This window comes from Engystomops pustulosus, chromosome 7 (assembly GCF_040894005.1).
Source record: "Engystomops pustulosus chromosome 7, aEngPut4.maternal, whole genome shotgun sequence".
NCBI lineage: Eukaryota > Metazoa > Chordata > Amphibia > Anura > Leptodactylidae > Engystomops > Engystomops pustulosus.
Genome location: NC_092417.1, coordinates 20,877,243 through 20,904,905, shown reverse-complemented (window position 1 = coordinate 20,904,905; position 27,663 = coordinate 20,877,243). Strand labels below are relative to the sequence as shown.

General features: G+C 42.1%; 1 protein-coding gene across 6 annotated transcripts in view; it reads left to right on the top strand.

The window, feature by feature from the left end:
• Positions 1-18,315, top strand: part of ARHGEF11 (Rho guanine nucleotide exchange factor 11) — an 86,923-nt gene extending 68,608 nt beyond the window's left edge. For 5 of the 6 annotated variants that reach the window (XM_072115030.1, XM_072115034.1, XM_072115031.1 and 2 more), the window contains 20 exons: positions 1,115-1,241; positions 4,250-4,429; positions 5,493-5,540; positions 6,102-6,283; positions 6,367-6,513; positions 6,598-6,677; positions 6,901-7,026; positions 7,139-7,256; positions 7,987-8,165; positions 8,252-8,327; positions 8,527-8,694; positions 8,836-8,923; positions 9,051-9,158; positions 9,269-9,345; positions 9,465-9,689; positions 9,835-10,254; positions 13,507-13,602; positions 15,465-15,739; positions 16,686-16,872; positions 17,512-18,315. In XM_072115030.1, the coding sequence (XP_071971131.1) occupies positions 1,115-1,241; positions 4,250-4,429; positions 5,493-5,540; positions 6,102-6,283; positions 6,367-6,513; positions 6,598-6,677; positions 6,901-7,026; positions 7,139-7,256; positions 7,987-8,165; positions 8,252-8,327; positions 8,527-8,694; positions 8,836-8,923; positions 9,051-9,158; positions 9,269-9,345; positions 9,465-9,689; positions 9,835-10,254; positions 13,507-13,602; positions 15,465-15,739; positions 16,686-16,872; positions 17,512-17,561 (2,957 nt within the window). In that variant the 3' untranslated portion in view covers positions 17,562-18,315. The remainder of the gene's footprint in view (positions 1-1,114; positions 1,242-4,249; positions 4,430-5,492; positions 5,541-6,101; positions 6,284-6,366; positions 6,514-6,597; positions 6,678-6,900; positions 7,027-7,138; positions 7,257-7,986; positions 8,166-8,251; positions 8,328-8,526; positions 8,695-8,835; positions 8,924-9,050; positions 9,159-9,268; positions 9,346-9,464; positions 9,690-9,834; positions 10,255-13,506; positions 13,603-15,464; positions 15,740-16,685; positions 16,873-17,511) is intronic. The other variant, XM_072115035.1, reaches the window with a different exon arrangement.
• The last annotated feature ends 9,348 nt before the right edge of the window (positions 18,316-27,663 follow it).

Below are 27,663 nucleotides of genomic sequence, written 5' to 3'. Positions count from 1 at the left end.
TTTTGAACTTTACCGATCCCCCGTTTCTCCTGTGTATTCCCATGTCGATGCTGTCCCCCTTATCCTTATTGATCCATAATAAATCAGTCAATCACTGGCTAACGGAGAGCAGCATGGAAGGGCGGGTGTGGAACACGGAGCTCTGTATCGGCACAACAAAGCTCCGTCTTATTTTTCCAAAAAGTATGTTTCATTCCTGTGAATGTCATTTATTGGTAATCAAGTAGAATTTAAAAAAAAATCTTGTGATTCAATAACTGGACATATACTTTAACGTGTTTAAAATACTTCCTCTGCTCATTGTATCTCTCATTTGGCCAACTTTTTACTCCAGCCTCGAGGGTTCCTTGGTCTCCCAATGATCTCCATTTTATCTGGTGATATGATGACACTGGTGGCCTCTTTCAGTCACCGTCCTCGGTGGTGACTTTGGTGTCAATTGGTTACTGCTACAGCCAGTAATTGGCTGCAGTGGTCACATGTTGTGAAGACACCTCATGGCTGGAGGGAGAACAGAGTTTTTGAGGTTCGGAGAGGCAATGGAAGATTTTTTTTTATCTTTCCGTGTCCTAATATTGTTTTTGAACAAGACTGCTTTGGGTAACTTGGGTCTTCAGATCAACTGAAGGCACCTAAAGACACGGTATTTTCCAGTATTCATATGATGTATTGCTTTGCACTTGCAGGTCTGCCTCAAATTTTTGTGAAAATATGTGCCCTTCAAATATCATGTAAAAAGATTACAAAGCCTGAAAATGACTTGTGTGCAGAAGTCTGAGATCTTGTGATTGAGTCATTGAGGGCACAGGCCTCGGCACAGCTGTCAGCTGTCTCATATACTCATGTGATAAAACAGTAATTGGGTTGTAGTCTCTTCAGCGTTTGACCTAATTTCACTAACATGAGCTTCTTCTTCTGCAGACACTTTCTGCTCGTCTCGTAGATTCTCTAGGTGTCCTATCTTCTCTGTGTGGCTCCTGCCTTTCTCATTTCTTACAACTTCTTCCTAAATTGGTGACCTCACAAACTTAAAAAATGGCTGCACAAGATGTTCTCCTACAGACAGACTATGGAGTAGTGATCTTTCACATCCCGCATTTTCATTTCTCTACAGTCAAGCCTGGGAATGTCCGAAATATCATCCAACACTTTGAAAACAACCAACAATATGATCTCCAAGAACTTGGCATGCAACGGTTGTCCACTGGAAGCTTTCCCGATGACCTGATGGACAATGACAGGTATGGAAACAACTTAAGGAGAAGCGGTGGCCCCATGTAAGGTTGGGTATATCTTCTTCATGGTATGGTATGCTACACATTGAGTCCTGGTTTCCCCTTTCTTCCATAATTCATAAAGAAAAGGGGGAATAACTTTATATCCTAGGAGGATTGAGAATTAGGAAGGCCGTTTTTATTTTTTGTGCATTCGGGTTTCAGCTTTGGACTGTAGCAGCTACCTTATAGATGTCTCCTCTTCCTAATGTACAAACAACAGGAGCTTCCCAATCGTTTTGCGTTTAGGTTTGTCATTGTAGTAAAAGAGGGCTCAGATCTTCTTTCCCTTTTTATTCCTGTTACTGAACATTGTTGCTGTTTTTGACTTGTGGCCCCCAGATGTATAAACTCTGAGAATGTATGGAATCCTGCTAAAATAGAGGAACTTTATTACTTCCAAGTTGACTTCATACTTGTTTGATGGGTACGTATTCATCCTGACCCTCTCACTGGTAGAGGTGTGGCCAGATACCTTTGGTGGCAGCTAATCTCCTGTAAGCACAAAGGACCAACAGGACCCACATACCTGTTCTTTCGATACCCTAATGTTTGTACGGACATCTCCATGCACATCCCCAGTCTCTTGATGAGCTCTTTGGGAAAATATAGTGACTTTAGTAAATTTTTGGCCTAGTAAACCTCGACATCATAATGTTCCATACTGGTCAGTTAGATTAAAGGACCTTTGGGCATCACCGTTATGCAACTACGTAAAGAAGATTTTTTTTCCAGACATGATTGCTGATCTGAAAATTGTTAGGTATTTGAAAAAATAAAATTACTCTGGGGTTGATGTTTTGGATCAATAAAGAAGGCCTTTTCTTGCTACCGTGGGCCCTTAACAAATGTATTTTATATATTTTTTTTTTATATATATTTTTTGGGATTTCCTTCCCGTGGTGTGAAAAATTTACACAAATCTTTAGGCACGTTTTAATAAATCTTATACAGAAACCGAATAAATAATTTGCATGATTTTATTTTACTTAACGGATGCTTTACTTATTGGATGATAGCATAGGGTCAACTGGAACTTGATTCTTCTAGAGGAAAAATTGTAATAGATTAAAGATGAAAATCCTTAAATTAAAAATATGAAACATAATTTCAATAAAAATTAAGTTTTTAAAGAACTGCTAAAATATTTTTTGTTTTCTATTTCTAGTCTATTACAATAAATTAAGAACTGGGAATATTTTTTCCTCCACGCTGATCTTTTTGTTTGGAATCCCCGTGCCTGCAGTTGTCTCTTGCGTTCCCCATATGTGGACCTTTTGTACAGTAGATGGAGACAGTGGCTCTGTTGCTGGTCTATGTGACATTTATTCGGAAAGGTTAAATCAATGAGTCTCTAATTCTGCTCATGAGACAATCTCTATTTTTATAAGGCTTGGTGTAGACATGGCGGGCTCCATCCACTGTCTATCTGTTTTTAGCTGCAGCTTTGGGAGACGGCAAAACCAGCAAGAGATGTATCCATTTTTTTTTCCTGCTGGTAATTGTCATTGTCATTTAGGTGTCAGGACGCCTGCTGTGTGATGGGGCGGTCCTCCTGCCCTCGCGTGTCCGCTCTGTCCTGGCTGCTGCACCATTGATTTTTATTGCTAGTATTAGGATGGAGATGGGATCAATAGAGGGTTTGCTTGGAAGCTGATACGAAGCACAGGGAGGATGAGCAGGCCTCTACTGTCGCTGACTCCGTATGGAAAAACAACCTTGGGAATACGGTGTTAAAATGTAGACGTGGGAGTCTGTGAGGGGTGGGGGTGCTGGAATATCAGGGGTTTATTTGAAACGATGGATAAGAAGAGACTGGAGAGGAAATTGTGGAAGAGGTAAGACCTTCCCTAAATTGCTATATGAAGCTGAGCCTACGTAAGTGTATGTGCATTCCTTTGATAAGATTTCTTAAAGGGCAAGTCCACCAGTAATTAGAGTTTACATTTTCCATGCTCTTTTCATAAGGGAATGTAGAACTTGCTTTATAGGGCCCACTATACACCTCTTTATAAGGATTGTCGCTCTATAGCCCCTCTACTCGTCATAAAAGACTAAAGGCCCGCCCCCGCTTAGAGTTGCTAATATGCTAAATACAGAAATTATAATATTTTTATGGTAAATACACTTAGAATGTCACATTAAGATTTATTTCTTCCAATTTTACCATCATTTTGAGACTGAAATTCATTGCCGAGGTGTCGGTCACATCCATTGAGTCATCTTCCTATAGTCTGCGTCCTGTTTGTGATGTGTTTCTCTCCGCTCACGTACATCCTTTAATGAACTTATAATTATGCCCTGGAGGAAGCGGATGCCGGTTTCATCTCAATGTATAATTAGATTAGTCTGGTTACAACAGATTAAGATTAATGACCTGAATTATTGGATATTGTGTGAGCCCGAATCACTCAATGTTAATATAAGGAAGTGTTTGTGCTTGGTGATGGTACTTCAAGTTCATTTATACCCATCACTTAGCATTTGGATTCTCTCTTTTTGAATTTTTTTTTAAAATTAGAAATAAGTGCCATTAGGTTCCAAGGGCCCCAGCATTTACGGTGTAAATGACCAAAAAGCAGACCCTGCAATAGCTGTAGGCCACATTATGGAGTGAATCCTGGCCTGTCTGGTCCCTCCCCTGAGGAGCAACATTGTTGGCAAACCAGATGGTGGGGAATAGATGCATTGGTCAAAATAGGACAATGAGTGGAAAATACCACAAAGCCCATGTATCTTGAAAGGCAATAAATTGAACTATATTTGGGGACTTATTTTGATCAATAGTTGTATAAGATGGTTTTATCTACTGTTTGAATACATTTTTGCATAGAATTTCTTTTTTTGCAGGTCATCTCTGGAGGAGTCTCCCTCTACTCGCATATCTACCTTAAATTGTCAAATTTACATCTGTTTTCTAGGTAATTTATATATGCATTAAGTTACTTTTCAACACCATATTCTTGCCTTTCCAGTGCCCGTTCAGAAGTAAAACTTGGACGTTCAGAAAGCTTAAAGGGACGGGAAGAGTTGAAGAAATCCCGCAAAGCTGACAATGTTCCTCGTTCTCGCAGTGACGTGGACATGGATGCTGCGGCCGAAGCCACGAGGCTACACCAGTCAGCATCATCTTCGGCCTCTAGCCTGTCTACAAGGTGAGCTTCAGCTTGCTGGGCAGGCGCTGGTCGGTTGGGTGTGTGTTCAACTCTTGACCATTCTATACTGTTGGGAAAATTTGAACAAGACCTTGAATTGATCCTAATGGAAGAATCCCTCTTTCATTGAACTCAATAAAAAGCTGGTCAAAAGCAATGTACTCTGTAGGACTTATCGGGGTTCTAAAGTCCCACCGCCAATTTTGACACAAAATTTTCCAAAACTCTGCCAAGGCTACATTCACACGAATGTATGTGGGGAGGCGTATATACGGCCGGCATATATACGTCCCCCATACAGTTCTATGGGCTCACGGCCCTGTACTGGAGCGGTACCGTACCACTCTGTAGCCCTTAGAAACATAGGACATGTCCTATCTATCTACGTAATACGGCGCCGTGCACTGTTTATAGCTATGGAGAGGGGTGGGGGTGAGCTACGCTCATCCCCAGCTCCTCTCTGCAGCGGCGATGTATGCCCGCCGTACTACGGTACAGCGACATACATCGTGTGAATGTAGCCTTAGGGTTTCTCCTGTAAGTCTACACAATTTAGCACTTTTGGAAGGTGGTTGCTAAATGAAGCTATTTTAGAACATATGACCATTCTCTATGGTCACTTATGGGCTGGTATTGAAGGACAACCACCCACAAGGATGAAAGCATACAAGGCAAAGTTTGGGGGTATAAGAAGGATTACACGGGCAACGGCAGTGCACGGGGAGAGGAGGAGGAGGTGAGCGCAGCTCACCCCCGCCCCTCTCCATAGGAAGATACAGCGCACGGCGCCGTATTACGGGAAAAGATAGGACATGTCCTATCTTTTCCCCGGGTACGGAGCGCTACGGTGCTGCACGTGTGCTGCACTGTACCGCTCCCGTAGGGTGCCGTGCGCCCATTGCCGTCTATGGGGGACGTATATCGGCCGTATATACATCCCCCATACGGCAGTGTGAATGTAGCCTTAGTGTCAGAGAATACCAATTAAATTTGTCAAAATTATGCTCTTCTCAAAACCGGTGAAGTCTCACTGTATATCAACCATCTTTGTGTTTCTTTATAGGTCACTGGATAATCCAACACCACCCTATACTCCCAAGATGGCTCGCAGGTATGTAAGAGATGGTTTTGGGTTACTTCTTCTGATTGATTCGTCCAATCACTGTACACGATATCTTAAAATAAGATGTTTTGACCAAACGACAGTCCTACTATGGTACTAATTCTCTAACCGGAATGGGAGGGATTTCTTACAATTTCCCTACACATGGAGATCTTCATATAGATGGGAATGATAGAAATCAAAATGCAGTCCACCATCTACAACTTTTAATGGTGGAGAAAAATTGAATAAAGTGTTTTATTTGATTCTGTGAGACCTATACAGGCTCTGTGTTATTTCACTGATCTTTACAGAACCTCATGACATTCCCGCCCATCTATGGCCACGGTGAACAGTTATAAAAACTTTTTGTGTCTGCTAATGTAACTTGACGTAGATAACCATCTCATCCATGTAATCTATTGTGTGAGATTAAGATTAAGGGACCCAGGTGTCTCTGTCAACCAACTGCATGGCTCTGATTCCACTTACATCATTCTACTGGGTTGACTAGGCCCAAGTGCAGCAAATATATTCACATTTCTTTTTTTATTTTTTATTTTTATATAGAAGTATGGAGTCTCCAAATATATTATTTAGTGGAGAATCCTTGCTGGCCAACCTACAGGAAGATGATTTGGGGCATATGTCAGACCCAGAACTTGATGCCCAGAACTGGCAACATACTGTGGGCAGGGAGGTGGCTCAGAATCTCACTGCGAAGGAGAGGGCACGTCAGGAGGTGATACATGGTGGGTACCTGGAACATTCAAACTATATTCATACTTGTTGGTGACTTCAGTTCATTAAACTATTGCCATTTTCTCCTCCTTAGAACTGTTCATGACTGAGGCCTCTCATCTTCGGGTCCTTCGGGTTCTTGACCACATATTCTACCAGAGGATGCGCAAGGAGAACCTTATGACCACTGAAGAACTTTTGCTTGTCTTTCCAAATCTTCCTGAGCTGATTGAAATCCACAGTAAGGACTGAACTTCTCCAAAAAAAATTTAAATAAATGTAGACTTGTAGTTTCTTATGCTCTTCCATCTCCCATTACTTTCAGACTTTTTGGTAGAACAGATGAAGAAGGTGAGGGAGGAAGGACCAGTTGTGAAGGAGGTCGGTGATCTTATGTTGTCCCGGGTAAGTATTGTTGGCTAAACTAACTATAACACCTGCACTGATGACACCTAACAATGACTTGTTATGATGATGAGTTGTGACCATAGTCTGGAAAATCTGGTGGACAGAAAATTAGAAACAGATCATTCTACCCATAGCAGCCTAAACTTTTAAGCAGAACTTCTTATTTTAATCAAATATCTGATTTGGAAGGTAAAACTCATGAATTTCTTCTCTATTTCAGTTTGATGGAGCAGCAGGAGAAGAAGTGTGCCAAGAAACTGCCAAGTTCTGCTCGTGCCAGACTATCGCCCTTGACCTTATTAAAATCAAAAAGCGCAAAGAAGCCCGGTTTAACCTGTTCATGCAGGTACTGTACATCTAAGATCAAACTTCCTATAGATCTCCATTTCTTCATTCATCCTTATCATCTTTTTGGCCTCCCAAGTATTTTTGACTCCCTCTTGGTGTCTATATTCCAGGAAGCAGAGAGCAGCCCTCAGTGCCGGAGACTGCAGCTGAAAGATCTCATAGTATCTGAGATGCAGAGATTGACTAAATACCCTTTACTTTTGGAGAATATTATCAAACACACAGATGGTAAGGAACAACTAGGGCAAAAAAAGTATTCTTAAATCTTGGGCACCCATCACTGGCCATCCCGAGCCTGGGACACTAAACCACCTGTGTGTAAGGACCTCTAGCTGTTTTACTAAATTCTCTAAATTTAAATTCACCCAGAAGGGTTCCCTTTCAAGAAATGAACGGAGACTCAAGCAACTCTGATTGGAAGGTGGTCATCCTATACATCAGTGGCAATCCTTTCAGACACGCCCTCGGAAAAACTAGGGTGTTGGCCAAACCAGAAGGTCATCTGCAAAAATCAGTTTTAGGGTAAAGTCCCATCATCTGTGAAAAGTAGAGACCTGGTTTGATCAACACCATTGGTGGTGCTACATCCTCTGCTTTCTTTTTCTTTGGTAGAGTGCCATCAGTGCTTTAACTTATCAACTTCCTAATTTTGCCAAGTTTGGGTTGTCATTGGGATGATGATAATGGATAATGCTTTGGGTACATGTGTTGGTATTGGGGACCTAAAAGGGTGGAATTAACTGATGAACTGTATCGATTATAGAAGGAGGAAGTCTTTCTACAACCCGCTAGGACCAAGTACGATCTCCCATAAAAGTGATAAGAAAGAGAAGATAAAGATATGATATATTAACTTGGCTTTTATCCCATATAAAACCCATGTTGAAAGTTGAGAGTCCTTAGTTGCTGATACCTTTTATATAAAACATACATACTTATACTTTGTGTGGCTTTGCAGCTGGAACACCGGAACATGAGAAGCTGTGCCGTTGTCGGGATAGATGTCGAGACATCTTGAAATTTGTGAATGAGTCCGTCAAGCAGCGAGAGAATGAATATCGGCTGGCAGAATACCAGAAACGCTTGGACACCACTTCGCTGGAGAGAAGCAATAACCCCCTGGCTGCAGAATTTAAGGTGGACAAGAGAAAGTGCATGATCCATTGTAGATGGATTGGCTGAGGCTTTGTATAATATAAGCAAACATATTTCCTACTTTACAGAACCTGGACCTGACAACAAGGCGTATGATCCATGAAGGATCTTTAACATGGAGGATAACAAAAGACAAAACCATCGGTAGGTCATTTGTGAGTGTAATTAGCCTGATCATGATCTCATATTGGGAATTGGTAAGTGAAGTTGACCATGAAATCATTTCGACGTTGACTTGGCCTACTGAAGGTGATCACCAAGGACCTGGTCATAAAACCTTGGAGCTAGTGTATCCAGAAGAACCACAACTTTAATTTATCCAATCCTTGTTCTATCTCTACAGATCTACATGTTCTCCTCTTGGAAGATCTTCTGGTTCTCCTTCAAAAACAGGACGAGAAACTAGTGCTCAAGTGTCACAGCAAGACCTCAGTGGTGTCTTCCGATACCAAGCAAACATTTAGCCCTGTTATCAAGCTCAACTCTGTGCTTGTCCGAGCAGTAGCCACAGGTAATAACATACATATGCTTGGCCGACCATGACTGTGTATGATGAGGTTGGGTTGTGTAGCTCTCAACTGTATGACCAATTTAGGAGTTAGATACCATATTATAATATAATACTATATTATTATCAAATTCCCTTTGACAGATAAGAGAGCCTTCTTTATAATTTGCACATCAGAACTTGGACCTCAGATCTATGAGTTGGTGGCACTGACCTCTTCTGAAAAAAATACGTAAGTCTCACCATAAAAGGTGATTATTACATATGAATCTTTATATAACTCTTTATGTACACTGTTAGGTGACATCTTCTAAAATCTTTGATTTTGTATGACAATATTTTGTCTTAATTTTCAACAGGTGGAAAGATCTACTTGAAGAAGCTGCCAAAAGTGCCACAAGACACCCATCTACTTCAATAAAACCAAGCACTCATAACCTAGTTTATTCCAGAACAACCTCTGCCAGGTAAGGTCAAACAATCTAAAGAATCTTGATATCGTTGATGGATGATTTGGTGCCTGATGTAGTCCCAGATTTCCTTGGCTTATTTATAATACTGTCCTTTAATCTTTCAGTTCGGTGTTCAGTGCAGGTATCCCAACGTTATTGTCCGAAGCTAGCATGAGAACCAACAGTGAAGAACTCGCTACCGGTAATTTGTATATATTACTATGAAAAATGTATAAATTACACACTAAATGGGACCCCCCTAAAAGATCTCAGGTGGGTCCTGCAGCTGGCTGATCAAATGCCACTATCCTTTCCCTGCAGATGAGAATCGTGGAGAGTTCCTGGGACACTCTCACAAGACTGATATTCTATTGGAAGAACCAGAGGGCCTAGAAGAAGATGAAGCACAGACCCCCACACAGTTACCATTTCCATCTCAAGTGGAGGATGCAGGAGGAGGCTCAGAGGACCCATCTGATCCTACTTACCTTGCCTATCAGTGGCCATCAGTGAGTGAGGGCTTGGCAGAATCTGCACTGGAAGATGGTGAGATACTGACTAGTTTATTTTCTTTTCTAGAATTGTCTCCTATAAGTTCTGCTTAGTGATCTCTTATGAGGGGCTCTAGGTCCACTGACCATCAGCCTTCCAAACGAATTGAAGCTAACTTTTTAACTTCATTTTCCTTTAGTCCAGAATCTTCGGCAACTTATTCTACGAAGTCTTCTGCCCACTAAGCATTCAGAATATGATTCTGCTCCTTTGGCTGAACCAGAAGATGACCACACACCAACGCCTTCAGTTTCTGGTGGGGTTGGACACCCATGGGAGACAACAACAGATGTTCTGTTACAGACTCTAGATGGAGAGCAATCAACTGATGACCGAGCAGAATTTTCATCGCAGAGGTCTAGCATTGCAGAAAGTGGTAGGGCTGTGGTGGACCTCACTCGGCAGCACAGGCGGCAAGGTTCTGGAGTTGGAGAGGAGAGTGTGTGGGGTCTAGTTGAAAGTCACACGAAAGGAAGCTCTGAAGTAGAGGAACAGACTGATCCACCAGATGCTTCTTCCGAGGACCATAGTAATAAAGCGTACAAGGTAGTGAGAAAAGGTAAGAGTGTCTATTTTATGTTTTACAGTCATTGCTAGCATTGAAATCTTTTTAGTCTTCAGTTTAATAATACCATAAATTGCAGCAGCAATGGCTTGTACCTTCATTTCAAATGAACACATGGCTAAAAAAAGGATTCCTTAGATGAAGTTGGTTACCTTTAGCTCCAGAGAGGTTCTTTTGGGTTGTAGGTTGACAGACCAACAGTATTTTTCCACTATAACTGGTAGTAATCCCTCATCAGATGTCATCCTTGAGTATGAGATAGTTGGGTAGCTCCATAGGGTCCGGGAGAATCCATCAGATCTTGGTAGACTTGGCATTCTCCATCCTTACTTTTTATATGAGATGGGATAAAGTTTGACAACGACATCAACGCACTTCTGTTGAGTGAGCAATCTTTGTAACACGGTCCACTCCATCTGTATTGTTGTTTCCATACACAATTACATGTATAAGTAGAGATTATATATGTCTGACATGCTCTGTCTAATGGTGGCACTACAGCTTACGGAGAAACTCCTTCTTGTCTCACTGAAACCCTGTATTCACATTTTAGGTGGGAATATTGTTCATTTGTATTAATTTTGGGCATGTAAACAGTCTGGTGATTTAAGGCCATTGGAAACCACCAGGTGGCAGCAAATATCTTCTATTTCTTTTTTTTTTTAATTGTGAAACTATAGTCTAGAATTAAAGAGTTCTCCTTACGGAGACTTTGCTTATTAAGGCCACCTTGCAGGCGTGTAGAGATTTAAAGTCATTGACACTCCACTGGGGGATTCAGGTAAATATATGTTTTTCAAAATGGCATAAGGAAAACATTGCCTATCTAACTACCTTGTAAGGTAGCCCCCTTAACATCAAGCATGACTTTCACGAAGCCTAATGACATGATGCCATTAAAGCCAAACCAGTGTATCTATTCCAGAAGGAACAGATTCCCAACTATAGACAGAAATGTTTGGATGTCTTTGTATCTCTTAAGTACAGTTTTACAAACTGGTTTGGTGAGTGAGAGGCTTTTTGACTAGGGTCGGGAAGTAAGAGACCACCTTACAGAAACTTTGCCAATTAAGGCCACCTTCCAGGCGTGTGGAAACTTATAGCCATTGATGCTCCACTAGGGGATTATGGGAAATATGCATATAGGTTTTCCTATGAAACCATTTTAATGAGTAATAAACAACTAAAACTTCTTTGATTAAAGTTCTTTGTCAAATATCTTCTTGTCATGGTTTACGATGAACCTACTTTGCCCTTCATTTCAAACTGTGCCAAATGAACAAAGTAATAAAGAAATATGACAGTGGGCGATAAGCTCATCAGAACCTCCAGTTATGTGATAAAAGGGGATGCATGATATGACAAGGAGAATAGAGCTTAATGAGAAGGTCAATGAGAAGGTCAACACCAAAATACGGGTGTGGTGGTCACTACTGCAGCACTTGGAGGTATGATCTTGAAGACTCTTCCTTTGTCCATGTAGTTGTACTGAAAGCTGACCCTACTCTTTAAATGACTACTGGATTTAGTTGGACAGGCCAAACATCTAATGTGAATTCCTATAGTTGATTTTTTTGAAATTAGAAGAATCCTCCAGCAACTTCCCCTGTTGATAACCCAAATGCACAATCAGTCAAACTGATCATGTATTGTGTAATAGGGGAGGGAAAAAGGCAAACATTCAAATTAAAGCTTTTAAAATATTAATCATATTCAATCAAAAGGAAAATTGTGTCCCATTAAAATGTAGAACAGATCACTCATGGCAATAGATTCTCATAGAAAAGTCACCCTTGAGTTAAAATATTGGACATCATGGTCTATTACCCTAGAAGCATCCACTGCTGCTAATTAATGCCCTGTTACTGAACCATCACAGACTTCTTACCAGTGGTCACAAAGCATCATAGGCTACTTCCAGTAATCAAAAAGCATCACAGTCCTCTTCTCAGTGGTCAAGAGGCATCGAAGGCTTCTTCCAGTCGTCAAGAAGCATTGAAGGCTTCTTCTCAGGGGTCAAAAAGCATCGAAGGCTTTTTCCCAGTTGTCAAAAAGCATCGAAGGCTTTTTCCCAGTTGTCAAGAAGCATTGAAGGCTTCTTCCCAGTGGTCAAGAAGAATTGAAGGCTTCTTCCAGTGGTCAAAAAGCATCGCAGGCTTCTTCTCAGGGGTCAAAAAGCATCGAAGGCTTCTTCCCAGTGGTCGAGAAGCATCGAAGGCTTCTTCCCAGTGGTCGAGAAGCATCGAAGGCTTCTTCCCAGTGGTCGAGAAGCATCGAAGGCTTCTTCCCAGTGGTCGAGAAGCATCGAAGGCTTCTTCCCAGTGGTCGAGAAGCATCGAAGGCTTCTTCCCAGTGGTCGAGAAGCATCGAAGGCTTCTTCCCAGTGGTCGAGAAGCATCGAAGGCTTCTTCCCAGTGGTCGAGAAGCATCGAAGGCTTCTTCCCAGTGGTCGAGAAGCATCGAAGGCTTCTTCCCAGTGGTCGAGAAGAATTGAAGGCTTCTTCCAGTGGTCAAAAAGCATCGCAGGCTTCTTCTCAGGGGTCAAAAAGCATCGAAGGCTTCTTCCCAGTGGTCGAAAAGCATCGAAGGCTTCTTCCCAGTGGTCGAGAAGCATCGAAGGCTTCTTCCCAGTGGTCGAGAAGCATCGAAGGCTTCTTCCCAGTGGTCGAGAAGCATCGAAGGCTTCTTCCCAGTGGCCGAGAAGCATCGAAGGCTTCTTCCCAGTGGCCGAGAAGCATCGAAGGCTTCTTCCCAGTGGCCGAGAAGCATCGAAGGCTTCTTCCCAGTGGCCATAAGTGATCACAGGCTTCTTACCAATGGTCAAGAACCAAATAAATTTTCTGCAATACAGGAACAGTCCAGGAAGCTAAGATATGAGAAGTATCCTTGTTCCAGGGAAGGAGAAGGAGAGAAAACTTAAAATATTTTCCAGGAATTTCCAGGATTAGAAGAAAATGGATGATATTGGATTTTAGCATTCCTTTAGTCATTTGGTTTTGGCATTGATTTCATAGCAGGGAGAGGTTCTTGGTTACTAACGTCTACAATGAACTATTCCTCCTGAGAATTGTCAATCAAATTTGCACACTAACGATCTTTCAGCTGATTTTTCTGTTTTACCTTCTAAAGTTTTTTTTTTGTTTTGTCTTTCTACCATATTCCCCCTTCCTTTTTATTTCTTTTTTTTTTTTTTCTTTCCTTTTTTTTCTTTTGATTTTCTCTTTTTTTCTGGTGTCTTCTGCACAGCTGAGGTGGTGGGCAGTAATGATGTCATACCGTTGCCAGACAGCAGCCAATCAGAAAGAGTGTTGCAGGAAGCTGGCGGCGGAACGGTTTTAGATGGTAAATCCTTTTTTGCGTTGTAAGAATTGAAAGGAGACAAGGAGCTCGCCCTAATCACCAGGATGATGATGATGAAACGCTAGATCTTCTCACCATCATTGTACGCTCTTGGTGGCATCACCCTTCTCTTACAAACTTTAAAAAAAATAAAAATAAAACACATGTTTAAACATTATTAACCAAGTAAAACTTCCCTCATCTGGGTAATGGTCAACATTTTGAAGGTGGTACTTTTAAATCATTGGGTTGAACAAGTTTTCTTATTGGAGTTTTGCATGTTGTAGTTGATATTTTGAAATGGTTGGACGGAGCACTGAATGGGGTTTTCCTATTTTAGCGTTTTCTGACATGGTGGAAATCTTACTTGAAGGATACTCATTTCTTGTGGTAGTCCAAACAACTATAAAGGCCTACAAAGATCCGGTCCACCACAGGTGTCTGAAGTTTCAGAAGATGCTGCATCTGGTGGACCATGTTGGATCTGGTTGCTTGGATAACTTCCAAGGAAGTTACCAGGAAACAGGCCACCTCTAGGTCTTTATTGGCCGTAAGAATACTGCTATGTAGGACACATATTATGAACAGTTGTGACACAGTTTTTGGAAAAAGCCAGCTGTGTTTTTCTACATCTACTATATTTAGGTATCTTCTTTGTATTCCTGATGATTGCTCTTGTAATCATTTTGAATGAGGGTAGTTTTTGTATATTAATATTAGAGATTGTGGCTTTTTTTGGAGGAAGTGGTCATCCACAGAAGTTCCTGTTTTAGTTCATACAGTAGTATATATCTCGGTTTTGCCAATTTTTTGTTTTAATAGCATTTTTTGATTTTGTATAAACTATTTACATTCATTCCATTTTTAGGACAGATTTTTTTTTTTTTATTGGAGAGGCGTGTGCTGATCTTGTGGGTGTGACCAGTCACCTAAGTTTTTTTATAACATTCATTTTGAACCCAGAGTCATGACAAATATCTCTGTCTTGTTGATGGGTCAAAAAGAAACACATCATATTTCAAGATTGTCCTTGGGTTAATCTGCTAGGTTGTGTATTATCTCTTTTATGGACTACAGATCTAGGAGGAGTCGTCTACATTACTTAAATATTTTATCTATGACCCTCAACTGCAACAATAGAAAATCTATCGTAATGGCACTGTCCTGTTACCATTGCAATTAGTCCTTTTTATATCATCCCAGAGATTTTAAGGTACATGTTGAATGTTAAAACCAGAACCAAAGTCTGGCAAGGATTGAAACTTCCTTTCATCCTTCTGCCTCTACACAAGGAATTAGTAAGAGGTTCTGTGGTCATGAGGTCTTGATATGCGAGAATTGTCCCGTGTTGCGTCTGAACATCAGTCATCCCACCTTCATTGTGTTATTCTCAATACTGTGATGTTATAGATGAGGTCTCCTCGGAGATGTTACTCAAAAAATGTCATTTGAGTTGAATATACACCAATCTTCACCAATGTGTTTACGATCAAGGGTGATGCCTCGTAACCTTTTGCTTATTCAGCTAGCTCATTTATTTATATATTTTTAACTTCCTTTACATCTTGAGATCTTCTCTTTGGATCTCCTAACCCCCCCATGTTATCCTCCGTATTAACATCTCTGAATGCAACATAGTTCAGACCAGTCTAATCTGCTAATCCATTGGTTTGAATACTCACAGCATTTTTGGCCAGAGTGGACCGACCATCTTGTCTACTGCCCCCTTGCTTAGATATTAGAGTCTCTTTGAGCAGATGACTCCTCACCAGTATAAATGGTGACTGCATGAACATAAGGTTTAGCAGAGTTAAAATTTTTCCCTTCCATAATTTGTTGTTCATTTTTTCCAATTCGTGTGTTAGGAAATTTGTTTTATGTGGTCATGCCTACTGTATCGACATTGCCTGCACCTGAAGAAGAGCCACAACAAACTCCAGAATCAAGACGATGCAGAGAATCGGAAGAAAGTCCAACTGTTCCAAAACTGTCCAATAATGGGGAAATTAACAACCTTGCACCTCAAAGTGTAGAAACTGATGCCTCCAGCTCTGATTTGCCACCTAATTTGGTTATTCAAGATGTTGATACGATCTTCCGAACAATTGAACAGCTAACAGCCAAATTACAAAGGTTACAGGTAAGAGTGTACCACCAAATTTGGACAAATTGGGTATGATTGACACCCATAAGGGGATGTTGTATGGCAATACTTGGAGGCAGACCATTATCAACATGAAATCAATGATGGGTTCCAAGCATTTGGCTAGTCGCACACTTAGGGTGTCCATTGGCATTGAACCTCAAGACCAAGGTACGGTGATATCTCTAGATAACTCTGGTTATAGATCCATTGATCTTTTTTTCTGCTTCGTTAGCCAAAAAGAAATTAACCTCCTGAAACTATGAATGACATCAATGGACAATGTCATTGATAATATTGGGTTCCGTAAGGCTTTCCGCCCGATTTGGTGGAGGAGGGGGCTATGTGAGATATAAGGATTGGGCAAGTTGGAATTGTCTTCACCTTTTGTCTTGTTCTCTCCATTCATTACAAAGTTGCTTTTGGTCAAACATTTTTATGCTTAAAAGAAACCTACCATGCGAATCTATAATCAGAAGTAGAACTGATGGTAGATTCCTCCCGTCTGCCATAATCTCGAGAAGTAAGAGTTCTCCTTACGGAGACTACCAATTAAGGCCGCCGTGTAGTCTGTAATGTAATAATCCTGGAAGCTAAAATTACTTGTTTAAAACATTATTTTAGTAATATGTAAATTAACTGAGGAGGCTCCTGGGGAGTGTACAAGCCTTAGCTCTCTGAGCTTGAAAGATTCTATGCATCGAATTTATAGTTCAGTGATTTTTAGGTTTGGTACAGTAAATGCAACACACATACAGAGTGAATTTGGCGGATTAAGCTCTCTTGTGGCAATGGGCTTTAGTTTCTTGAACACCTTATTGGGGGATTCGAGAACAATCCCAGCAATTGAAGAGAAGATCCTTAAGATTAGTTGCTTCTTACGATTTAGGCCACATTCACACCAGTTATAAGAATTATTTATGTTCTCTCTGTTTTGTATTAGGAGGTAGAGTCGGCACATCAAGAGCTCTTAAGGTCTTTGAAGGATAAATCCACTGAAGACACATCTCAGGAGCCAGAACCAGCGGTGGTTGAGGACAAGCATCCAGACGCACACCACGGGTCCACTGTTAATAGTAGTTCTCTTTTCTTTGTGAAGAACAGCATTTCGGTGTCCCTCCATCGCGAAAGTAAGTATCACTTTCTCTAGTGGCCTTCGTGGATGTCCTTCCTTTGTCCTGATAAGTAGCACTTTCTCTAGTGGTCTTAGTCTCTCTCCATTGTGATGGAACTTGCTCTAGTGGCCTCAATGGAGTAAATCCAATTCTATAGTAAGAAGCTCTTTCATTAGTGGCTTTAGTTGGTGTCTCTTTATCCCAATGATAAGTAGTACTTTATCTGATGGCTCCAATGGGTTTCCCTCCATCACAATAGGACTTTTTCTTGTGGACTTAGTAGATGTTCCTCCAACACTATATTAAGTAGAACTTTCTCTAGTGACCTTGGTGTATTATGGTGCTAAGACGCACTTGGTAAGTAGCACTTTCTCTGGTGGCTTCAGTAGACCACTCCAATTGGGTAGATCTAACACTTTCTCTGGTGGCTTTAATAGGACCTCAGTCTCCATTGGGGGTTCCCATCATCTCTATAATATATAGCACTTTCTCTGGTGGTATCCAAAAAATTGCAATCGGAGAGCAATATCTGAACATCATCAACCTTTTGCTACCATATCTTAGATTTGGCTTAGGTTTTTTTTTGTTCTAGACTAGTTTGTATTGTTTTGGGTTCTTTTTTGTAATTTTATTCAATTTTTTAATTTATTTTAGGCCTTACAGATCCACGTGATGATGCTTTAAATCTTACCATGGGCCTTTAACCTTGTGCATAGAAGCCAAAAATCACTAGGGTCTCTACCACTACTGTATAACCTCTTGTCTGTCTGGAATTGTATATTCAAGCGCTCGGCAGCATGGCATGAAGCTACAAAAACATGGCTGCCGGCTAAGGACATGGGCACTTTACAGAGGAGGTTTTTTTTTTTTTTGCTGAGCAGCCAGAAATGGACTGTGATAACAAGTCAAGAACTGACACGGAGGGAAATATTAAGAAAAAAAAAAAAAATACAAACTGGAATTGTTATTTTTGGAAGAAAAAAAAAAATGAACGCGAAGCATGTTAGCTTAATAAATTAAATATAAATATATATATAAATATATGTATAGTTATATACCTATTTAATGAAAAAGCAGAGACAACAAAAACCCTACACTACCAAGTACCACGGATTGGTGTCTAACAAAATATGGAGTGTCTGCTCAATCCCCCGAAACGCGCATGCCTCCTCCAAACGTATGGACCTGTCGGGATGGAGGCCTCTAGTGGACGGTTGTGGGGAGGCATTCTCTCCAGCCTGTGGTCGTCCCTCTACACTGTGGAGAGTCTGTTCTGTAGTAAATGCACTATTTCCAAATGACAAGTGAAGCCCCAAGCATCTGCACATCGGGGCAAAACCCCTCTTTTTCTTTTTAATGTAAAAATATGTATGTATGTGCATTTTTATTTTGTATATAGTTTTTTTTTCCCCCTTGCCCTCTCTTCCATCTTGTAATAAAACAAGCTTTTTACCACTGGCAAGCGTCTTCAATGTGAATGGTGACTTATTAATGCAGATTGAATTCTTTGGGTCACATTGGAACATATGACCGGGCGATTGAGGGGTAGGTAAATAATAATTGGTCAATATAAAAATGATTTATCCCCCCCCCCCCCCCCAGCAAAAGACTTTGTGGATGCAGGAAGGAAAGAATAAAATTTACATGATACATTTTGGCTTTTTTCATGCCATAAACAACTACTTAAAGGGGTATTCTCACCTGCACATTTGCACTTAATTTATCTGCCATATATTTACACTTCTTCAATTTCATGTTACTATAAGAAATGTACCTGTGCAAAGATAGCTTTCCTTGGATACAACCACTCCCACACTCTTCTGGCAATAGCCACAGATGCACTATGAAAGCACCTGACCTCCTGGATTCAGTGATTATTATCACAGGACGGCTGTGTGACCTGCAGTAACTCCCGGTCATGTCATATCAGTAAATGTGTTTCTTTGTGCAATTACTCCAGCAGCGGTGGTCGTATCCAAGGACAACAATCTCTCATTTCTAAGGGACAACAAGACTACATCTATGGAAAATGATCTTCGCACAAGAACTTTTTTTTTAATAACCTCCAATTTAAGAAATGTATCTGTACGGTAGATGAATTAAATTGGAAATTCCAGATAAGAATATACCTCTATATACAACAAATGTACTCTTGTATCAGCCTGGTGATATATGTATTTAGAAATAAAATGCAAAAAGGTTAAAAAAACAACGGTTAGAAGGTTATGGTAAAGTTGACGGTGACTTCTAGCTTAAAAGTAGAGAACTAGATGAGTAGACAATATTAAATAGTCAGTCTATGTACAGACGAGAAATTACATTGGCACTGAGGTTGTTGGGTGATGCTCCAGTCCAGTTGTATCTTAAGGTCTTGGGTGGAGTAGAGCAGGACAATTGAAGAAATCTGTGATGCCAAGACACTTGACTTTAAGAGGCAACTTTCTTACATCAACCTGAGGACAATGTTACATTCGCAGTATTGTTTGAGGTTTCCTCATCCAAAAAAAACTTCAAGGTTCCATTACATTCTCTACAGTCTTACATTATTGGATGATCTCTTTGGGAAGATCCTATGAGAGCAATGGACCTGTAAAAGAGAGGAAATTATTTATTTACAAAACTACCAAAAATACCATACAAAAATCTAGATTTTGGGTTTAAAGGGTCATCGAACCCCACCGCACATTTGGAATCAAAGACAAAAAATTGTTTGAGCTGGTTTATGAGCTGGTACTTAGAATGGCAAGATGGCATTAAGTCAGGGGGCCAGATCCCTTTGATGTTTGTTGTCACAATTTCATAACTCAAAATGTTTGACATATCCATATTTTTAAGGACATCTACTACCAGGAAGAAGAACTGTATGCAAATGAGCTTGAGGGGCTCCATAGGTGTTAATGGAGCCTGGAGCCCCTCAGGCTCATTCTCGTGCAGTCCTCTATCCTGGTGGAAGATTTCCTTTAAGTTAATTTCTTTTTCCAGTAGGTTTATCCTCCATTTAAAGCTGGTGCCTACGTTTTGACCTATTTGGAGTCCTATCTACACATCTCATAACGTTGTCTGTAGGCACCTCTGTATTGATGTATGGTAATACTCATTTACTTGGGTTTATGATGTTACCAGGCCTTCATTTAATCTGAAAGTGAGCCTCTACCTAAAGTTTTAGCATTCATGTACGTGAGGTGCTTAGTCTCTACATGTGTCTGTAAGAAGCTTTTATCAAAATCTTTAATTGAAATGTAACCCGGAAACATGGGAATGAGTAAAAAGAGGGAAGAGGGACATGATGGTGGAACTATCTGCTTAGACGTACCATCTCCACGTGGTGGTGAGGTCTTCCTGTAGACCACTGCTACCACTATCACAGTGACTACCATCGCAGCCACCAGTACTGATATCCTTGTGACAATGATGGAGGTTCTTGGATCCATTGCATCATGGCTCTTCTCATCCTTTTCTACATTATCCAAATACCAGTTGGGACTCTTACAAGCAATGTTATCTAGAGAAAATATAAAAATCATAAGATCTGTGTCCGAAATAGACAACTGCAATTTCTCACATTGCAATTTTGAATAGTTTTCATACGACCGGTGTATTTATGCTACCAGGGCTAGATAGGCCCATTAGGAGACCATTGATGGGCACCTCTACAGTGTCCATCTGGCTCAGGTCCCAAGGAAAACCATTTCACCTGACAGTACAGCAGGTCGCATATCTGATGACCATATCATTAGTTAAGCAAACTGCACTACCGATTATTGAAGACCGGAGCATGCTCTTCAGTAATCTGGGTACACCCTGCATGTGCCGATAGCGCCTCAACTGAGTGCCCTTGTTTTTTTATGGTGCACTCAGTTTACAGGGCGTGTGCCACAGTTATGAAATCCCCTTTAGGTGCAGAGTTTTGTGTTGCGGTGGACACAGTGCAGCTACAACCATTACATAAGTACATGTGCAAAGTGCCCCAGAAAACTGGCACAGCCAATTTGATAAATCTGGGCCAATGGGTTACATTTATCACACACTGGTGGTAAGTGGACCAGAGTATGATTTTGCCCCTGCTCCCCAGTAGTTGCGGGATCTATCATGAGGCTCTGGCCTCCTGATAAATCCGAGTGGATGAAGGCTCTTCTCCATTGGGGCAGCTCTACTCCAGGTCCAACCTGGCATAGAATTGTGCTGTAGCTATAGCAGTGCGGAGGAGCGGGGAAGAAACCCTGCGTCGGCTTACTAAGCTGCTGGCATCACCCATTTGGTGGGGTGGTGGCAAGAGTGTGCCTATTTCAGGGCTTGTACACCAGAAAACTGTCACACAAACCCTGATAAATGTGCCCCTAAGTATATAAAGGATATAAACCAACCAAAAAAGAAAAAAAATATAAATACTCACCTCCACCTCCCCCCCCTTGATGTTGATTCCAGCGCTGTCCTTCGCTAATCTTGACATGTACGGATCATCTAGAAAAGAAACGCATAATTAGCAGCACGGAGCGCAAGGACAAGGTGTCCGGTGCTCCGGTCTGCTTATTATACACGCCCCTGCACCTCCCTCTCCCGTTTATAGCAGTGATGAAATTTGTGTTGCGTGAAGAATAGAGCAGCCATGACACAAAAGGGTCACAAGCGACATATTTGTGACACTTAAATACCTGTGCAAGCAGTTTGCACATAAAAGAATGGCAAAGTCTGACAGAAAACTGGCGCAAAGCCCTTAGTAAATGAGCCCTTATGTCTATTTTTTTGTCTTTGTAAAAAGCTATTTAAAGGGTGTGTACTGTAATCCTTCTGTGAAATCTGTATTTCTTAGCCACAGTTCACGGACACATTTTTGTACCTTTCTTGGATCACGTTCCTTGGATACATACCGCATAATGTCAGGTTAAATTCTTCTTGTTTCACTATATCATCCAGACAAGTGACATCAGCAATGTAAAGTCCAAGATCATCTTCTGTCAAGTGACTGATGACCAAAACTGTCCCATTATAGAACTGCTGATACCGGTTACCGTGACGGTCAACCAGTTCACCATTTTGGATCTTGGCAATTCGATGTTCTTTTCCCTCAATCTTCCGAATCCATGTGATGTCTTTTACGTTTCTAGGGTCGAAAGATGTTGTCACATTGATAGAGGAGTATAAATTCTTGGATACAACCTCAGGACGTGGAGCTTGTCCTAAAACAAGGACATTTTAGTAATAAAGTATTAGCCACAAGATCAGGAAGTAGGAGTTCGCCTTACAGGGACTTTGCCAATTAAGACCTCCTTGCAGAAGTGTAGAGACTTATAGCCATTAATAAGCCACTTGGGGATTCTGGAAATTTGCAAATAAGTTTTCAAGAATGGGACATGGAAAACAATGCCTATTACTTACCTTGTAAGGCAGCCCCATTAACATCAAGCATGACTTTCAGGAAGCCTAAGGACATGATGTGGGATTAAAACCAAACCAGTATATCTATTCCAGAAAGAACAGATCCCCAACTGTAGACAGCTACTGAGGAGACGCAAAGACATAGATACATTGTACAATGTGGTCTACAGTTAAGAATCTGTTCCTTCTGGCTTTAATACTGTACAATGCCATTAGGCTTCCTGAAAGTCATGCTTGATATTAAGCTGGCTGCCTTGAAATGTTTTTCTTGTCCCGTCCTAGAAAATGTATTTACATATTTCACAAATACCTAAGAAAGTTAGACAATATTAGTAAATCTGCCTCGTTGTCCTAAATTCCTGTGCTCAATCCAATCAGTGTATGTGCCATGGCAGATAACAGAGAGCAATAGAGTGCATCCTTTGAAGTAGACTCTAGGTTTGGATTCTATTTCGTAGTATTTTAATTGGCGTAAAAAAACTAATAATAGCCATTATATATTACAGATATTATACAGGACACTCACCTTCAGAGATGAGGAGATTTGCTGCCAGAAGAATAGACAGAGTTTCTATGATACGTCCCAACATGACGGTTCAGAACCAGGGTCCGTTCCGAAATCAGTGATGTGAATAACCTACAGTAAACCCTCCTGGCAGTGTGACCGCAATAATGTCAGACAGGATATAATACCAGTACAATAGAGGAGTGGACACCAGAGAGACAACCAGGGTCCAACATCAGATTTCAGGAGAGAAAATCAGACAGACAGTCTCGAGCTCCAGCATCAGATACAGGGAGAGGAATCCAGGAGATTAGCTAGTGATGAGGTAAATAGGCAGGGTGAGGAGAGAGACTATATACAGTGTAAGAGAGGGAGAGTCACCCACGGTACAGTGTCAGATATAGAGAGACAAGCAGACAGTCCTGGGCTCCAGTATCAGATATAGGAGAGACAAGCAGACAGTCCTGGGGTCCAGTATCAGATATAGGAGAGACAAGCAGACAGTCCTGGGGTCCAGTATCAGATATAGGAGAGACAAGCAGACAGTCCGGGGGTCCAGTATCAGATATAGGAGAGACAAGCAGACAGTCCTGGGGTCCAGTATCAGATATAGGAGAGACAAGCAGACAGTCCTGGGGTCCAGTATCAGATATAGGAGAGACAAGCAGACAGTCCGGGGGTCCAGTATCAGATATAGGAGAGACAAGCAGACAGTCCTGGGGTCCAGTATCAGATATAGGAGAGACAAGCAGACAGTCCTGGGGTCCAGTATCAGATATAGGAGAGACAAGCAGACAGTCCTGGGGTCCAGTATCAGATATAGGAGACAAGCAGACAGTCCTGGGGTCCAGTATCAGATATAGGAGACAAGCAGACAGTCCTGGGGTCCAGTATCAGATATAGGAGAGACAAGCAGACAGTCCTGGGGTCCAGTATCAGATATAGGGAGATACAAGCAGACAGTCCTGGGGTCCAGTATCAGATATAGGAGACAAGCAGACAGTCCTGGGGTCCAGTATCAGATATAGGAGAGACAAGCAGACAGTCCTGGGGTCCAGTATCAGATATAGGAGAGACAAGCAGACAGTCCTGGGGTCCAGTATCAGATATAGGAGAGACAAGCAGACAGTCCGGGGGTCCAGTATCAGATATAGGAGAGACAAGCAGACAGTCCTGGGGTCCAGTATCAGATATAGGAGAGACAAGCAGACAGTCCTGGGGTCCAGTATCAGATATAGGAGAGACAAGCAGACAGTCCGGGGGTCCAGTATCAGATATAGGAGAGACAAGCAGACAGTCCTGGGGTCCAGTATCAGATATAGGAGAGACAAGCAGACAGTCCTGGGGTCCAGTATCAGATATAGGAGAGACAAGCAGACAGTCCTGGGGTCCAGTATCAGATATAGGAGACAAGCAGACAGTCCTGGGGTCCAGTATCAGATATAGGAGACAAGCAGACAGTCCTGGGGTCCAGTATCAGATATAGGAGAGACAAGCAGACAGTCCTGGGGTCCAGTATCAGATATAGGGAGATACAAGCAGACAGTCCTGGGGTCCAGTATCAGATATAGGAGACAAGCAGACAGTCCTGGGGTCCAGTATCAGATATAGGAGAGACAAGCAGACAGTCCTGGGGTCCAGTATCAGATATAGGAGAGACAAGCAGACAGTCCTGGGGTCCAGTATCAGATATAGGAGAGACAAGCAGACAGTCCTGGGGTCCAGTATCAGATATAGGGAGAGACAAGCAGACAGTCTTGGGGTCCAGTATCAGATATAGGAGAGACAAGCAGACAGTCCTGGGGTCCAGTATCAGATATTGGAGACAAGCAGACAATCCTGGGGTCCAGTATCAGATATAGGAGACAAGCAGACAGTCCTGGGGGCCAGTATCAGATATAGGAGACAAGGAGACAGTCCTGGGGTCCAGTATCAGATATAGGAGACAAGCAGACAGTCCTGGGGTCCAGTATCAGATATAGGAGACAAGCAGACAGTCCTGGGGTCCAGTATCAGATATAGGAGACAAGCAGACAGTCCTGGGGTCCAGTATCAGATATAGGAGAGACAAGCAGACAGTCCTGGGGTCCAGTATCAGATATAGGAGAGACAAGCAGACAGTCCTGGGGTCCAGTATCAGATATAGGAGACAAGCAGACAGTCCTGGGCTCCAGTATCAGATATAGGAGAGACAAGCAGACAGTCCTGGGGTCCAGTATCAGATATAGGGAGAGACAAGCAGACAGTCTTGGGGTCCAGTATCAGATATAGGGAGAGACAAGCAGACAGTCCTGGGCTCCAGTATCAGATATAGGAGAGACAAGCAGACAGTCCTGGGGTCCAGTATCAGATATAGGGAGAGACAAGCAGACAGTCCTGGGGTCCAGTATCAGATATAGGAGAGACAAGCAGACAGTCCTGGGGTCCAGTATCAGATATAGGAGACAAGCAGACAGTCCTGGGGTCCAGTATCAGATATAGGAGAGACAAGCAGACAGTCCTGGGGTCCAGTATCAGATATAGGAGACAAGCAGACAGTCCTGGGGTCCAGTATCAGATATAGGAGACAAGCAGACAGTCCTGGGGTCCAGTATCAGATATAGGGAGAGACAAGCAGACAGTCCTGGGCTCCAGTATCAGATATAGGAGAGACAAGCAGACAGTCCTGGGCTCCAGTATCAGATATAGGGAGAGACAAGCAGACAGTCCTGGGGTCCAGTATCAGATATAGGAGACAAGCAGACAGTCCTGGGGTCCAGTATCAGATATAGGGAGAGACAAGCAGACAGTCCTGGGGTCCAGTATCAGATATAGGAGACAAGCAGACAGTCCTGGGGTCCAGTATCAGATATAGGAGAGACAAGCAGACAGTCCGGGGGTCCTGTATCAGATATAGGAGACAAGCAGACAGTCCTGGGGTCCAGTATCAGATATAGGAGACAAGCAGACAGTCCTGGGGTCCAGTATCAGATATAGGGAGAGACAAGCAGACAGTCCTGGGCTCCAGTATCAGATATAGGAGAGACAAGCAGACAGTCCTGGGGTCCAGTATCAGATATAGGGAGAGACAAGCAGACAGTCCTGGGGTCCAGTATCAGATATAGGAGACAAGCAGACAGTCCTGGGGTCCAGTATCAGATATAGGGAGAAACAAGCAGACAGTCCTGGGGTCCAGTATCAGATATAGGGAGAGACAAGCAGACAGTCCTGGGGGCCAGTATCAGATATAGGAGACAAGCAGACAGTCCTGGGGTCCAGTATCAGATATAGGGAGAGACAAGCAGACAGTCCTGGGGTCCAGTATCAGATATAGGAGAGACAAGCAGACAGTCCTGGGGTCCTGTATCAGATATAGGAGACAAGCAGACAGTCCTGGGGTCCAGTATCAGATATAGGGAGAGACAAGCAAATAGTTCCAGGAACTATCATCAGATACTGAGATCTAATATCATCAGATCAAGGAGAGACAAGAGAAGTCATCTTGAAGAAAAGCTACAGATGTGAATGACAGGGCGAGAGGAGACAGACAATATATATATATGTTGTAGGGGAGGGGCGAGACGCTGTAAAACATTACCTGACAAGTTACACACCTGCAGCTTTTTCCACAAATCATAAAAAGATACTTTCCTACAGTAAACAGAATATAGAATTGTTCCATATAGAATCATTACCATATAAACACATAAACCATTAGACCTCCAAGTAAGTCTAGACCCAGGGCTGCCGTCATACAAGTCTCAGTCCCATACAGACACATTTTGTGGGATCCCCTACATTCCAGCGGGTGCATTGCAGTTTACCATACTAAACAATTTTACATACATATTTATACCATGCACCCTAAAAGGTAAGTCAGTGACTACAGTACTGATCAGACACAGTAGAGGGGACAACTTGTCTCTTACAGGTGACAAACTGCTTCTTTAGAGCCAGAACTTCTTGATGATTTCTCCAATCCATGAATTATGGCTGGTTAATTTCACCCCAGATGACTTTAGCTCCTTTAACACATCTCCACATAAATATAATTATTCCCTGGATAACAAGTATGTCCCTCATCATGTTCCTTACTAATATATACCCAACACACCAGAACTGACCACACTGTACCCCCACATATATCATATATACCCAACACACCAGAACTGACCGCACTGTTCCCCCACATATATCACATATGCCCCTCACACCACAACTGACCACACTGTACCCCCACATATATCATTTATACCCAACACACCAGAACTGACCACACTGTACCCCCACATATATCATATATACCCAACACACCAGAACTGACCACACTGTACCCCCACATATATCATATATACCCAACACACCACAACTGACCACACTGTACCCCCACATATATGATATATACCCTCACACCACAACTGACCACACTGTGCCCCCCATATACATCATATATACCCAACACACCAGAACTGACCACACTGTACCCCCACATATATCATATATACCCCTCACACCACAACTGACCACACTGTGCCCCCCATATATATCATATATACCCAACACACCAGAACTGACGACACTGTACCCCCACATATATGATATATACCCAACACACCACAACTGACCACACTGTACCCCCACATATATGATATATACCCTCACACCACAACTGACCACACTGTGCCCCCCACATATATCATATATACCCAACACACCAGAACTGACCACACTGTACCCCCACATATATCATATATACCCCTCACACCACAACTGACCACACTGTGCCCCCACATATATCATATATACCCCTCACACCACAACTGACCACACTGTGCCCCACATATATCATATATACCCCTCACACCACAACTGAGCACACTATGCCCCACATATATCATATATACCCCTCACACCACAACTGAGAACACTATGCCCCACATATATCA